This window comes from Eleutherodactylus coqui, chromosome 5 (genome assembly GCF_035609145.1).
Source record: "Eleutherodactylus coqui strain aEleCoq1 chromosome 5, aEleCoq1.hap1, whole genome shotgun sequence".
In the NCBI taxonomy this organism is placed as follows: domain Eukaryota; kingdom Metazoa; phylum Chordata; class Amphibia; order Anura; family Eleutherodactylidae; genus Eleutherodactylus; species Eleutherodactylus coqui.
In genome coordinates this window covers 181,723,817-181,739,371 of record NC_089841.1, presented here as the reverse complement: position 1 = coordinate 181,739,371, position 15,555 = coordinate 181,723,817, and the positions used below count along the sequence as shown (strand labels likewise).

Genomic DNA, 15,555 nt, shown 5'->3' with positions numbered 1-15,555 from the left:
GTGAACGAGCCGTTGCCACAGGGTTCGGCTTCACCGACTGATATGCACTGTGATAAGGCACAGATCTGCTGCAGTACCAGCGGCGCGGATTTGAGGATATCCCATAGAGAGAACACCTGCGACAATGACAGAAGCGACTAGAAACAAAGCATCAGCAACTGCAGCTGATCAAAGAGGGACACTACGGCGTACAGATCAGACCTAAGTCGGTGAAAACTGACCATATCAACCAAAACAATTGTTTGTCAGGTGGAATAGAACTATAAAGACCGTCTGAGATGAACACAGACACACACTCATCAGGAAAGAAGAAACCGGCCATGTTTGAATTTTTTATGCCTTTCGTCTCTATGAACAATCCATGGGCGTTCGTTCTTTGAAAGGACGTTTAAAGAGGGTTTGTCCTCCACCGGATATCATCTCACATGCATAACGGTTATGGCCAATATGGACTGAAACGTGATGGCTGGGTCAGCGAAATGTTCATTCGTCAGTTGTTCATCCATCAACCTACTTCTGAGTCATTCCATGTCAAGTGGTCTAACGCTCCCCACCTTCAGAGCTCAGATTTCTTTCAAAATTTGTGTATTACATGCCCATGGTATCAAAAGAAATGTCCCAAGGTTTTGGCTTCCTACAACTAATGGTTCCCGAGTTAGACCCCCCTGTTTTGGGGGAGGAGGGGGAAGTCTGCAAATACGCACACAATAATGACTAAAATGTCATTTTTTTAGCCATTAATAAATTTGACTGACTCTTCGGAAAAAAAAATTAAGCTGACTTTTTTTTTTTTTTTATAATGAAGCTTGAAAAGTAGTAACTTTTCTAATATTTGTAAACAATGACATATTTGATGGATTGCTGTGCAGTGCCTTAAAGGGGTTGTCTCGTGAAAGCAAGTTGGGGTATACACTTCTGTATGGCCATATTAATGCACTTTGTAATGTACATCATGCATTAAATATGAGCCATACAGAAGTTATACACTTACCTGCTCCGTTGCTAGCGTCCCCGTCGCCATGGATCCGTCTAAATTCGCTGTCTTCTGGCGTTTTTAGACGCGCTTGCGTCTGAGTTAGACCCCCAAAACAGGGGGTCTAACTCAGGAACCACTAGCTTGAACCTAAATCTTTGGGAGCTTTCTTTTGTTACCATGGGCATGTAATATACAAATGTTGAACACAACCTGAGCTATGAAGGTGGGGACTTACTCTTGTTTTAGTGCCTTTTACACAAGCCAATTCAGGCGTTAAAACGAACCGATCACAATGATAGATTTTTTTTTGTTTTTTTGTAAGCAGTAAAACATTTTTAAAAAGTATCTGAATTTGGCATCATCGTAACAACTACTGAGCTGCACAATAAAGTTAGTCATTTTTACTACACTATAAAAACAAAACCCAATGTTTAGTTAATTTCCATTTTAATGGCACACAATTCAGATTTTCACCAGAAGGGTGAAATTGATATTAGCCCTGGCCATGTGGGCGGAGTTAATATCAGACCAATGGGGACGCAGCAAAATGACCATGGATATAAAGTGTGAACGTGTCAGTAAGCTGTGTATCCAGAGCAACGCTGGAACCGAGCCGTTCACGACCCTCGGCGACCCTAAAGGCGAGCAGGACGGCAATGAAAACGCGCAGCAGAATCTTCCATCCTCTCCTCTTTTGCGCTGCGTTAAGTATAGTTATGAAGGACACAAGGCCGATGGATGTGCCGTAAAAGCTAATTGTGAGATCACCTATTTCCGCAGCTCTTTAGCCTGAACCGTGTATTACCCAGTTATGTCCTTCAGTCCACATTACAACAACATGGTAATTACACCATGCAGGATTCCTAGAAGAGGCCGTCTGACTAAGCAGATGACGACGCGGTGATTATAGGGAGGCTTCGTCTGTTTATACATCATAACCATCAAGGTAACACATGGACACGCCGGGTGTGCAACAGAACTTGGACCCATTAAAGTGAATGCGGTTATTTGCAAGGACTGATGGACGGTGTTAAGAAAAATAAATAATTTTTTTTAATTTTTAAATTTATTTTTTTAAATAAATAAATATCGCAGTATGTCCCGTTTTGGAGCATTTTAAGGCACCAAAATTGCCCATTAAAGGCAATAAATGTGTGTAAAAAATAAAATTGCTGTACTCACATTCTACTCAACCCCCATTTTTGTTTTTTCAAATGTGCCCATTGACTTCAATGGCAGTTTTACATAAGATCAATTGGGCCACCTTCCTCTTGGAGGTCACTCGAATGTGACGTAAAATGCACATACACTGCCCAAAACTGCACTCACCTGTGAAAATAGCCTTAGGCCTCATGCCCACTTGCACGCACGGATGCCACTGCTGAATCCCGCGACCTCTCTGGGTCCAGCACGGGTCTCCTCTGAGCCAGCCGGATCTTTCTTCAGCACAGCGGATGTGTTCGGGAGCGCCGGCCGGCACGTGCGCAGTGCTCACTTTTTTGTTTTTGAATCCCCTGCTTTCCCATAGAGCAACAGCACCTCCAGAGTGACAGCTGTGGGCATGCCGCAGCAGGGACAGCTTCCATTGACTTCAATGGAAGCCATCCCTGCGGGATCTACAGGAAAATAGAGCATGACGCGATTTATTTTGTGCGTGCAACCCACACTCCAGGGTAAAAAAAAAAGAAATTAAAATCACATCCGGATACATTAAGTTGCCCTACGGATGCGAATGCATCCCTATGGGCAGCTAGAGCTGCGGATTTTATAATTAAAATCCACCTGTGGACATCGGGCCTTAGGGCTCCTGCACACTGGCGAGGGCGATATCAGCCATCATTCACAGCCCGATATCGCCCTCACAGTTCTGAAAACCCCTGGATGCGAGGCGTTTTCCCATGGAAACCGCCCCGCATCACGGCAGAGGTTTCCTTCATTTCTGCCGCGGCAGTCACAGCCGCAGCAGGAGATTGCGTGTTCTCCCAATGTTTTCAGTGGGGCTGTCGCTGCTGCCGCTGCTGGCCCCGCTAAGAACATGTGGAAGCCACTGGATGCGACACCCTCACATCCCTGCAGGGCTGAAGGAATCCCCCGACGTCCCCGCTCCTCCAAATATCCTACAGAAAGAAGAAACCTCTGGTAAGGAAAAGTCTCCTTTTCTATATAAGTCACAGCCAGCACCACTCCGGCCCCTAATCCATCAATGTCCCCTAACCGGTGTCTGGTGACGGCGGTACTTCACCATAGGAGTCCTGTGCTAGTGCTCTCTGGATGCTGCAACATTACATGCAGGGGAACGTCCGAGTTCCTGTTACAACCAGACAGTTCCTGTAACAATGGAGAATTATTTATCTGATGTGAAGTAACAGGAAAGCAAAACCCATCATGTCCGTTACATACACACTAACAGTAGGATACATGTCCGTATATCGCCATGTCCGTTACATACGAACTAACAGTAGGATACGTGTCCATTACATACACACTAACAGTAGGATACATGTCCGTATATCGCCATGCCCGTTACATACAAACTAACAGTAGGATGTGTGTCCATTACATACACACTAACAGTAGGATACATGTCCGTACATCGCCATGTCCGTTACATACACACTAACAGTAGGATACATGTCCGTATATCGCCATGCCCGTTACATACAAACTAACACTAGGATATGTGTCCATTACATACACACTAACAGTAGGATACATGTCCGTACATCGCCATGTCCGTTACATACACACTAACAGTAGCATACGTGTCCGTTACATACACACTAACAGTAGGATACATGTCCGTACATCGCCATGTCCGTTACATACACACTAATAGTAGCATACGTGTCCGTTACATACACACTAACAGTAGCATACGTGTCCGTACATCGCCATGTCCGTTACATACACACTAATAGTAGCATACGTGTCCGTACATCGCCATGTCCGTTACATACACACTAATAGTAGCATACGTGTCCGTTACATACACACTAACAGTAGCATACGTGTCCGTACATCGCCATGTCCGTTACATACACACTAACAGTAGGATACGTGTCCGTTACATACACACTAACAGTAAGATACATGTCCGTATATCACCATGTCCGTTACATAAACACTAACAGTAGGATATGTGTCCATCTGCCATACATCGCCATGTCCATTACACACAGACTAACAGTAGGATAAATGTCCATACATCATCATGTCCATTACATACACACTAACAGTAGGATACGTGTCCATTACATACACACTAACAGTAGGATACGTGTCCATTACATACACACTAACAGTAGGATACGTGTCCATTACATACACACTAACAGTAGGATACAGGTCCATTACATACACACTAACAGTAGGATACAGGTCCATTACATACACACTAACAGTAGGATACAGGTCCATTACATACACACTAACAGTAGGATACAGGTCCATTACATACACACTAACAGTAGAATACAGGTCCATTACATACACACTAACAGTAGAATACAGGTCCATTACATACACACTAACAGTAGAATACAGGTCCATTACATACACACTAACAGTAGGATACAGGTCCATTACATACACACTAACAGTAGGATACAGGTCCATTACATACACACTAACAGTAGGATACAGGTCCATTACATACACACTAACAGTAGAATACAGGTCCATTACATACACACTAACAGTAGAATACAGGTCCATTACATACACACTAACAGTAGAATACAGGTCCATTACATACACACTAACAGTAGAATACAGGTCCATTACATACACACTAACAGTAGGATACGTGTCCATTACATACACACTAACAGTAGGATACAGGTCCATTACATACACACTAACAGTAGGATACAGGTCCATTACATACACACTAACAGTAGAATACAGGTCCATTACATACACACTAACAGTAGAATACAGGTCCATTACATACACACTAACAGTAGAATACAGGTCCATTACATACACACTAACAGTAGGATACGTGTCCATTACATACACACTAACAGTAGGATACAGGTCCATTACATACACACTAACAGTAGGATACAGGTCCATTACATACACACTAACAGTAGGATACAGGTCCATTACATACACACTAACAGTAGGATACAGGTCCATTACATACACACTAACAGTAGCATACAGGTCCATTACATACACACTAACAGTAGAATACAGGTCCATTACATACACACTAACAGTAGAATACAGGTCCATTACATACACACTAACAGTAGAATACATGTCCGTACATCGCCATGTCCGTTACATACACACTAACAGTAAGATACTGTTAGTGTGTATGTAATGGACACGTATCTTACTGTTAGTGTGTATGTAATGGACACGTAAGATACGTGTCCATTACATACACACTAACAGTAAGATACGTGTCCATTACATGCACACTAACAGTAGGATATGTGTCCATTACATGCACACTAACAGTAGGATATGTGTCCATTACATGCACACTAACAGAAGGATACAGGTCCATTACATGCACACTAACAGAAGGATACAGGTCCATTACATGCACACTAACAGAAGGATACAGGTCCATTACATGCACACTAACAGAAGGATACAGGTCCATTACATGCACACTAACAGAAGGATACAGGTCCATTACATGCACACTAACAGAAGGATACAGGTCCATTACATGCACACTAACAGAAGGATACAGGTCCATTACATGCACACTAACAGAAGGATACAGGTCCATTACATGCACACTAACAGAAGGATACAGGTCCATTACATGCACACTAACAGAAGGATACAGGTCCATTACATGCACACTAACAGAAGGATACAGGTCCATTACATACACACTAACAGTAGGATACAGGTCCATTACATGCACACTAACAGTAGGATACAGGTCCATTACATGCACACTAACAGTAGGATAAAGGTCTGTACATCGCCATGGCCGTTGCACACACACTAACAGTAGGATACATGACCGTCCGTGGTACATAGTCATGGCCGTTACATACACACTAACAGTAGGATACATGTCTGTATATCACCATGGCCGTTACATACACACTAACAGTAGGATACATGACCGTCCATGGTACATAGTCATGGCCGTTACATACAGTCTAACAGTAGGATACATGTCTGTACATCGCCATGTCCGTTACATACAGACCAACAGTAGGATACGTGTCCGTTACATACAGACCAACAGTAGGATACGTGTCCGTTACATACAGACTAACAGTAGGATACGTGTCCATTTATCGCCATGTCCGTTACATACACACTAACAGTAGGATACGTGTCCATTACACACACACTAACAGTAGGATACGTGTCCGTATATCGCCATGTCCGTTACATACACACTAACAGTAGGATACATGACCGTCCGTGGTACATAGTCATGGCCATTACATACAGACTAACAGTAGAATACATGTCCGTACATCGTCATGGACATTACATACAGACTAACAGTAGGATACATGTCGTACGCTAAGAGAAGCCCTAGAGATAACCAAAGCTTATATAACACAAAATCTGTCTGGGTGAAATTTTGCACAAGTGCAAAAAAAAACAAAAAAAAAAAAAACACTCACTGACTTCCCCCTGTAATTTTTCCTGCCAATAGCAACCAATCACAGCTGTGCTTTCATTTCTTAAACTGCTGAGGTAACATGAAAGCCGCGCTGTGATTGGTTGCCATATATTATACTGCTGAGGTAACATGAAAGCCGTGCTGCGATTAGTTGCTATATATTATACTGCTGAGGTAAAATGAAAGCCGCGCTGCAATTGGTTGCCATTTCTTATACTGCTGAGGTAAAATGAAAGCCGCGCTGCAATTGGTTGCCATTTCTTATACTGCTGAGGTAAAATGAAAGCCGCGCTGCAATTGGTTGCCATTTCTTATACTGCTGAGGTAAAATGAAAGCCGCGCTGCAATTGGTTGCCATTTCTTATACTGCTGAGGTAAAATGAAAGGCGTGCTGCGATTAGTTGCCATTTCTTATACTGCTGAGGTAAAATGAAAGCCGCACTGCGATTGGTTTCCATATATTATACTGCTGAGGTAACATGAAAGCTGCCCTGTGATTGGTTGCTCTGGGTAACACAGATTTCCTTTGGGCCAGCTTCCATACCAGTGCGGTGCTCGGCTCATTATTGTGTACATTACTGTATATTCCAGGACTGCTGGTAATAGAATATTTTTGAAAGCCCAATTTTTTGTTACCCAATCCCTGCGCTCATGGCGCCATGCACCACACGGGATTATCGCCTAGCATTACCTATTTTCAACCAGTAATCCCACCGCCATAATCCAAGCCTTGTGTTCACGTCTCCGAGGCTTCTGTGACATTAGATTTACCAGAGATTATTATCCAGTAAAATGATGCATACCGCAATGGAACCCAAGAGACCCCATTATAAGTCCGTGCGGGCGCCAGGAGTGACTGCCGTCAGTCACTCCATCAACGTCACTTATGTTCCTATGACAGAGAAACAAGGGAAGTGACCAACGCGGATGTGAAGAGACACTCTGGGCCCCATTTATCAAAACTGCGCACCAGTAAGATTACCCTTGTTGCCCATAGCAACCAATTACAGTACCGCTTTCATTTTACCAGAGCAGTTTCAGCATGAAAGCTACACTCTGATTGGTTGCTATGGGCAACAAGGACAGTCTTAGGCCGGATTCACACGAACGTATTTACATTGCGTATTAGGCACGCAATGGGCACGCATAATACGCAGTAAATGGCGTCAATGAAAGCACATTGATTTTCATTGTTCCACTCGCACTTGTGTATATTTATTGCATATGTTACACGTGTAAAAAAGAACGCAGCATGTTCTATTTTACCGCGTATTATGTGTGTAAGAGACATTGCTCTATGGGTGAGTTCGAAACGCAGGGCATATGCAATTATGTTGCATATGTGCGGCTTCACACGGGCATCCATGTGTGCGTATTGTTTTCAGTGGGTTCACTCTCACTTTTGCGCACACATTTTGCACTGTAAAAAAAGCACAACATGCCGTATTTTTCTGCACATTTGCGCACCAAAAGGGACAATAGGAGTCTTTGGGAGTGCGCAAATGCTCACCGATCACCACGCAATTTCATGGGGTAACCAAAAACACCAGGGACTAATTAGACTGCACAGACTTTAACATCACAGCATGGATGCGTCCTGCGCCGATGTCAGCGGTGCCCGGCAGCGCAAAAACTACAGTAAAGTGTGCCAAATTTCACGCAATAGCGCAACATTCACTGCACAAAATGTCACGCTATTGCGTGTATTTCTTGCGGACTCCATTATCAGGACTCGGATTTGCAGTTCAGATTCCACACCGCGAATCCACAGCAATGTACAGAACGATATACGTGGATGGCATTTCCAAAGCTCCATCCATACACAGCCGCACAGAAATACGGGCAGGTTTCCAAATCCGCAGCTTGTTCATTCTTGGGGGGAAATCCTGCGGAATTTGCTAAAAAGATCCACATATGGGGTACGGGACACATGCAGAATTATGACTAAATGCATGGCGGATTACACCGCAGGTTTCCAGCACTGCCTTCTAAGCAAACCGCGATACAAGTGCGAACACAACCTAGGAAGTAGCTGCAAACACGGATGTCAGAATACCCCAGCGACTGAGGAAGACTCCCGGCTCTACTGGTCACAGCAGCGGCTACCAGTAGCCGTCCTCCCACTGAAGTGACATCCACAGCTCTAGGCCTTCCTTATACAACAGCAGCGGCTCCAGAGCTTACTGCATTGTTATTCAGATGAGCCATAGAGGGGCACTGATGCCGTCAACAAGCAGGCAGGGGGCAGCGCACCGACAGCACCGGCCATCTCTCAAGGCCTGCCCAATAGTCTCATTAGACAATGAAGGGATCAATGAAGCCCCTCTGCAGCTGCCTATTCACATGCTGTGCTACCAGCTGTAGATGAAGGTCTGCATCTGCCATGGGCTGCATTTACGTGGCCCGTACCCCATGACTGCTCGACCAACAGCCACCATACAGCATTTACCAGAAGTGGGTGGAAATTCCCCATTTACAGCAATGCAAAGCATTCTCCATCGGAAGATTTATTCCAATTCTAGAGAAATATTTTGCATATATTTGCTTTCAATAAGGAGTCTGGACATGAAGATGTAACGAGCTGCCAGATCCCGGTCTGCAATGGCCTGCGGACGGCGAAGACTATCATCATGTTGTCTATACATGCGATATGGATGGAACGCGCACGGGAAAACATCCCATTCGTTTGAATGGGTTTGTGGACACCAGCAGTTTTTCACTTGGCTGATCCATGTCCTATTCTCGTACAAGAACATGACGGGTAATGTCCCCGACATAGGCCAGCACATAGATGGAGTGTCCGTGTGCTGCGAGTTGTGTCTCTGGCGCAATTTGCATCATCCGTGTAAATACCCCCTTAGGCCACTTTCACACGACCGTGCGATACGCATAAATATGAGCCCATTCTTTTGAATGGACTCATACACAAAAGCGATGCAGGGAAAAAAGTTGCGGCATGTGCTACCGCTTCGGGTTCCTCGGAAAACACTACCCAAATGGGACCTTTAATGCATCGCATGCCATGCGATTTGCCATTGAAATAAATGGGAAATATTTCGGATCCTCTATCGCGCAAGAGGATCAGAATTTACAGATGCAAGGAGTTTTTGCCTGAAAGACGCCTCGCATCCGCAGGTAAATCGCACGTTCACGAGCGCAAAAATCAGCCTGGAGTTTCCCGGCCCGATATCACGCTCGGCCTTATGTAGTGCCTCTACATGCGTGGAATTTGGGCACAACTCACACGCAGATGATTCAGCCCCAGAATTAGCACACCTTCGTACAAATTTTGATGCTGAAATGAAAATGCCTTAATTCCATCTACATTCAGACATCAGGGTTTTGGCGCGGATTTCCACAGATCCAGCTGCGGCCTGTGTGAGAGCCCCCTTAGAATAACCTCTACAGACATCAATGCAAAACAGCCCCCGAAAATCACCCACCAAACCACCTGTGATCTGCACCGTCCTGGACAGATGTAGAACAGGACACAGTGATCATAAGGATGGCAGAAGCCAGGGCAGACCCCCCCCCCCCCCGCCTTACCTGGGCTCAGGTAATACAATCTTCTTACTGGCCCGGGCGGCCGGAGTGGACTTGCTCTTCTCCATGGCCATCAGATAGCTGACATCAGCCAGCACGGCTTCTAGGTCCGCCATGCTTGAATATAGAAGAAGTTACAGATCCGCCAATCTTCCCAGCAGTTTATAGCGGGCACACAGCAGCACAACTCCTAAATATCCAGAAAATCCAACTCAAATAAATTAAATAGAAAAAATTTTTAAAAAATTCCTCTTTTATAAATGTCTTTTTTTTAAATTAAAATCTAAGCTTTCACTTCCAGGGTAGAGGAGGCCCAGGCCAGTGTGGGGGCTAGCAGTAATCCAGGGTCACCTTAGGGTCCGCACAGACAGGGGACAATGGCCAGGTGGGGACAGCCACTGAGAGCCGGGGATGGAGTGCTCTGCAGGATGCGGACGCCCCAGTTGTGCCAGTCTGTATGCTGCAATGCTCTGCAGGCTGCGGGCACACAGCGGGCTCAGGCGGCCGTGCCCACTACATGCCTAGCAATCCCTCTGGCCAGCATGCTGCAGATGAGGCGGCGCAAGGTCTTCTATTCCCAGGGCTCTGTGCACGGCATCCACTGACTGCTGGGGGAAAGAGCCACCATGACACAGGGGCATGGAAGTGTCTGCAGCAATGGCAGTCACCACAACGTGCGGCTTCCTCTTCTAGCAGCCTCCATTGCTGAACGTGGGCACGGAGCGGGGGATGTGACAGAACAAAGCCTCTTCACTTCATCCCCATAGCTGCATGCACAGGGCGGCCTCCACCGCGCTGCTCTCCTCCGGGGCTGACAGCCTCTTCTTGTTGTGTGCAAGGCTGAGAGAAGCCGTGATGTCTGTTACTTCCTCTCCTGTGATAGAGGGACTGCACGAAAGCCCGGAGCCGGAGCCTCTCCTGTGGGGAGCCGGAGCCACAGCCTACACACAGCCTGATGGAGAGGGAGGACGGCTGCCCCCCACCGGGCTCATGGAAGGAGCATGGCTGCCCCCCTCTGGGCTCATGGAAGAGAGAAGACTGCACCCCACCAGGCTCATGGAAGGGGAATGGCTGCCCCCCACCAGGTTCATGGAAGGGGGAAGGCTGCACCCCACCAGGCTTATGGAAGGGGAATGGCTGCCCCTCACCAGGCTCATGGAAGGGGAATGGCTGCCCCCCTCCGGGCTCATGGAAGGAGCATGGCTGCACATCACCAGGCTCATGGAAGGAGCATGGCTGCACCCCACCAGGCTCATGGAAGGGGAATGGCTGCCCCCCACCGGGCTCATGGAAGGGGAATGGCTGCCCCCCACCGGGCTCATGGAAGGGGAATGGCTGCCCCCCACCAGGCTCATGGAAGGGGAATGGCTGCCCCCCACCAGGCTCATGGAAGGGGAATGGCTGCCCCCCACCAGGCTCATGGAAGGGGAATGGCTGCCCCCCACCAGGCTCATGGAAGGGGAATGGCTGCCCCCCACCAGGCTCATGGAAGGGGAATGGCTGCCCCCCACCAGGCTCATGGAAGGGGAATGGCTGCCCCCCACCAGGCTCATGGAAGGGGGATGGCTGCCCCCCACCAGGCTCATGGAAGGGGGATGGCTGCCCCCCACCAGGCTCATGGAAGGGGGATGGCTGCCCCCCACCAGGCTCATGGAAGGGGGATGGCTGCCCCCCACCAGGCTCATGGAAGGGGGATGGCTGCCCCCCACCAGGCTCATGGAAGGGGGATGGCTGCCCCCCACCAGGCTCATGGAAGGGGGATGGCTGCCCCCCACCAGGCTCATGGAAGGGGGATGGCTGCCCCCCACCAGGCTCATGGAAGGGGGATGGCTGCCCCCCACCAGGCTCATGGAAGGGGAATGGCTGCCCCCTCACCAGGCTCATGGAAGGGGAATGGCTGCCCCCCCACCAGGCTCATGGAAGGGGAATGGCTGCCCCCCCCCCACCAGGCTCATGGAAGGGGAATGGCTGCCCCCCCACCAGGCTCATGGAAGGGGAATGGCTGCCCCCCCCCACCAGGCTCATGGAAGGGGAATGGCTGCCCCCCCCACCAGGCTCATGGAAGGGGAATGGCTGACCCCCCCCCCCCCCAGGCTCATGGAAGGGGAATGGCTGACCCCCCCCCCCAGGCTCATGGAAGGGGAATGGCTGCCCCCCCCCCCACCAGGCTCATGGAAGGGGAATGGCTGCCCCCCCCCCCACCAGGCTCATGGAAGGGGAATGGCTGCCCCCCCCACCAGGCTCATGGAAGGGGAATGGCTGCCCCCCCACCAGGCTCATGGAAGGGGAATGGCTGCCCCCCCACCAGGCTCATGGAAGGGGAATGGCTGCCCCCCCCACCAGGCTCATGGAAGGGGAATGGCTGCCCCCCCACCAGGCTCATGGAAGGGGGCTTTCACATGGGGCGGATAATCTGCACTATAATCCACCGTCAAAATTGATAATGGCGCAATTCTGCGGGCCATTCTGCATCCAAATCTGCGGTTGGATGTGAGGATTTTGCTTCGGACTTCCAAGATGGCACATTGGAAGCCCTCTAATGGCTCGATCATATGGGCGCATTCCAGTCGTAAATCCGCCTCGTATTTACACATGACTGAAAATCGCTTACGCCCACTCCGACACAGACGGGCACTTTGATTTTCTGCGCAGGTTTCCTTTGTATTTGCATGGCCCATTTGCCTCAACGGCTAAAATAGGACATACCGTGTATTTTATTCACGCATCACATGAAAAAATACACTCATGAACAAACCCATTGGGATCAATGGGCTCTAATCATGTGTACAGCGTGCGTAATAGGCAGCACAAGCATGCTACTGTGAACGAGCCCCTAGGCCTCCCTCACACAGGTGTTCCCGAAAGTGCCGCAATTTACTTTACAGCGGAGTTTAGCATACCTCATCATGTATGCGGTGCGCTGAACATCAAAAATAAACCAGAAAATCGTGGCGCTGCGACTGAGCGGCTGTCTGAGATGCTCAACGATGGGAGTGTTAGACCGCGGTAAAAATGTCCGTGTGAGCGAGGCCTTAGGGCTTAAACAAGGCGCGTTTACACGTAGCGAAAGAAATACATTTGAGTGATAATCGTTCAATGTAAATGCGAAATAATCGATCACTTGTCCTTCGTGGTTTGATAAGCTGACTTTTCAGTCAGTTTAAAAAAACTTCATTGGCTTGCCGGCTTCTCGTCCCGTGTAACAGCTTCCCGCTCAGCGCTTCCCGTAGGAGGTGAAGTGATGAGCGAGAAGCCGGCGGCAAATCTTTCAGTTTGAATGCTCTGCAGGAGTGCTGACAACCTTAGCGGTGACGTCAGCACTCCTGCCGTCGCTGACAAGACTGTCGGCCCATGTAAAAGGCCAATAGGCACGTTTTAGTCTCGTTATGCAAATGTGATAATAATGGCAGCATAACAGGACAAAACGAGACCATTCAATTCAATAGTTTTTACTATCCGGATTCTCGTGCGCTAATGCTACGTACAAGAAAAGATAGGGCAGAACTTCCCGCCACATTAAAAAAAAACTTTTGCGCAATAGCTCGGAGTTTAAATAGTATTTAAAAAACCACTAGTTCATATTCTAATACGCTCCATAGCAGTGGCTGCCCCCCCCCCCCCCCCACATGACAAGCCATGTCCTCTTTTCAGGAAAGTGGCGCAGTTTACAACTCAAAAAGTTGCACAATTCTTACGCAGACAAGTCTTGCCAAGTGTGAACACAAGGATTAAATGAGCTCAGGCCCCTGATCCCACATTGCCAACACCCAAAGGGTGATGCCCCTCATCTAATACACTTGAGCTCAGACCAAACCAAAGGGGTTTTCAGCATAAAAGATGGCAGCAGAGTGGGTGGATGGACACTTTCTACTGATTTGAATAGGTAACGTGTTTTCAAAGGGAGTGATGCGCTGCATGAAATGTAATTAACGTCGGGGCTTAAACTCATGGGCGTATTTGCGCATGAACCAGTCATTTTTTATTTATTTTTTGACTATTCAAACTCTGCGCTATTGCGCGCAATTTAAAAAAAAAAGCCAAATAGCCCCTGCCCTATTTATTCTTGCCCTTAAAAAACTATGTGCAAGAAAGATAGGGCAAATCCTATCTTTTCTCGTGCGTAGGAATATCAAGCTTGAGAAAGACCAGGTGAGGTCGAAACGTCGCTATTTGTTATGGAATAGAAGATATTGGATTTTAATAGCACCGTTTATGCTGCCGCGCATATCCTTTTTTCTGAGTACGCATGTAGGGTCGTGATTCGGACTCCAGTGTTGCTGTGCATTGATAAGTGCCTCGCCGGGAACGTCTCTTTAGGTTGCGCTGCTGGCAAACTTTCTTATTTCTACTATCCTCAGGATAGGTCATCAATGGTTGATCGGCTGGAGTCCGTCGCTCAGGACCTCGACTGATCAGCTGAGCAGGCGCATGCTGCCAGCACCGAAAATACAGAGGTCGGGGCAAAAGCAGCGGAAGTCTCCGCAGCGACCTCTGTGTCAAGTGGCTGGCGCTTGTAACTGCAGGCACAGCACTCATTGATTTTTAATGAGGGCCATGCCTGCAGTTACAAGCGCCAGCCACTACACAGTGGTCGGTGCGGAGACTTCTGCTGCTTCCACTCCGACCTCTGTGTTTTTGTAGTACTGACAGCACTGTCGGGGTATCCTGATGATAGGTCATCAGTAGTATTTCCCTGAAGTTCCCCATCACATGTCCATTTCTGGAGCAGATTTTTCTCCGCAATTTGAGAATGAGATTTTCTAAATCACTCTGCTAGTGTAAATGCCGTGGATTTTGCATGTGGAGGGTCCAGCAGAAAATCTGCGTCAAATTTGACTTGTCTAGATATACCTTCTTCACATGGGTGGGATTTTCTCCCATTATACGACCGTGAGTTAATACTATGGGCTAGAAATAGAGATAAGCGAGTATACTCGCTAAGGCACATTACTCGAGCGAGTAGTGCCTCAGCCGAGTATCTACCAGCTCGTCTCTAAAGATTCGGGGGCCGGCGGCGGGTGGGGAGCGGCGGGGGAGAGCAGGGAGGAACGGAGGGGAGATCTCTCTCGCTCCCCCCCCCCCCGCTCCCCGCGGCAACTCACCTGTCACCCGCGTCGGCCCCCGAATCTTTAGAAACGAGCGGGGAGATACTCGGTTAAGGCACTACTCGCTCGAGTAAAGTATACTCGCTCATCTCTAGCTAGAAAGATAGGGCAGGACCGCAGAGTTTGAACAGCCCGAGAAGAAAAAAGAAAAGCCCAGTTCATGGGCAACTAAGCTCCGTAACGGCGCTAGAAAAAATTAACTTGTAGCATAAAAAGAGACCACAAAGAATTCCGCCACAAAATCCACAGTGTGGATGTGGATCCGAATTTGCAGTGGAATTGCAAATAGTGGAATGTGCAGCATGTCTGCACCA

General features: G+C 47.9%; 1 protein-coding gene across 1 annotated transcript in view; it reads right to left on the bottom strand.

Moving 5' to 3' along the window:
* The window catches only part of GRK3 (G protein-coupled receptor kinase 3), a 240,394-nt gene extending 229,398 nt beyond the window's left edge, over positions 1-10,996 (bottom strand). The window contains exon 1 of the mRNA XM_066603907.1: positions 10,140-10,996. Within this exon, the coding sequence (XP_066460004.1) occupies positions 10,140-10,252 (113 nt within the window). The 5' untranslated portion in view covers positions 10,253-10,996. The remainder of the gene's footprint in view (positions 1-10,139) is intronic.
* Between the last annotated feature and the right edge of the window lie 4,559 nt (positions 10,997-15,555).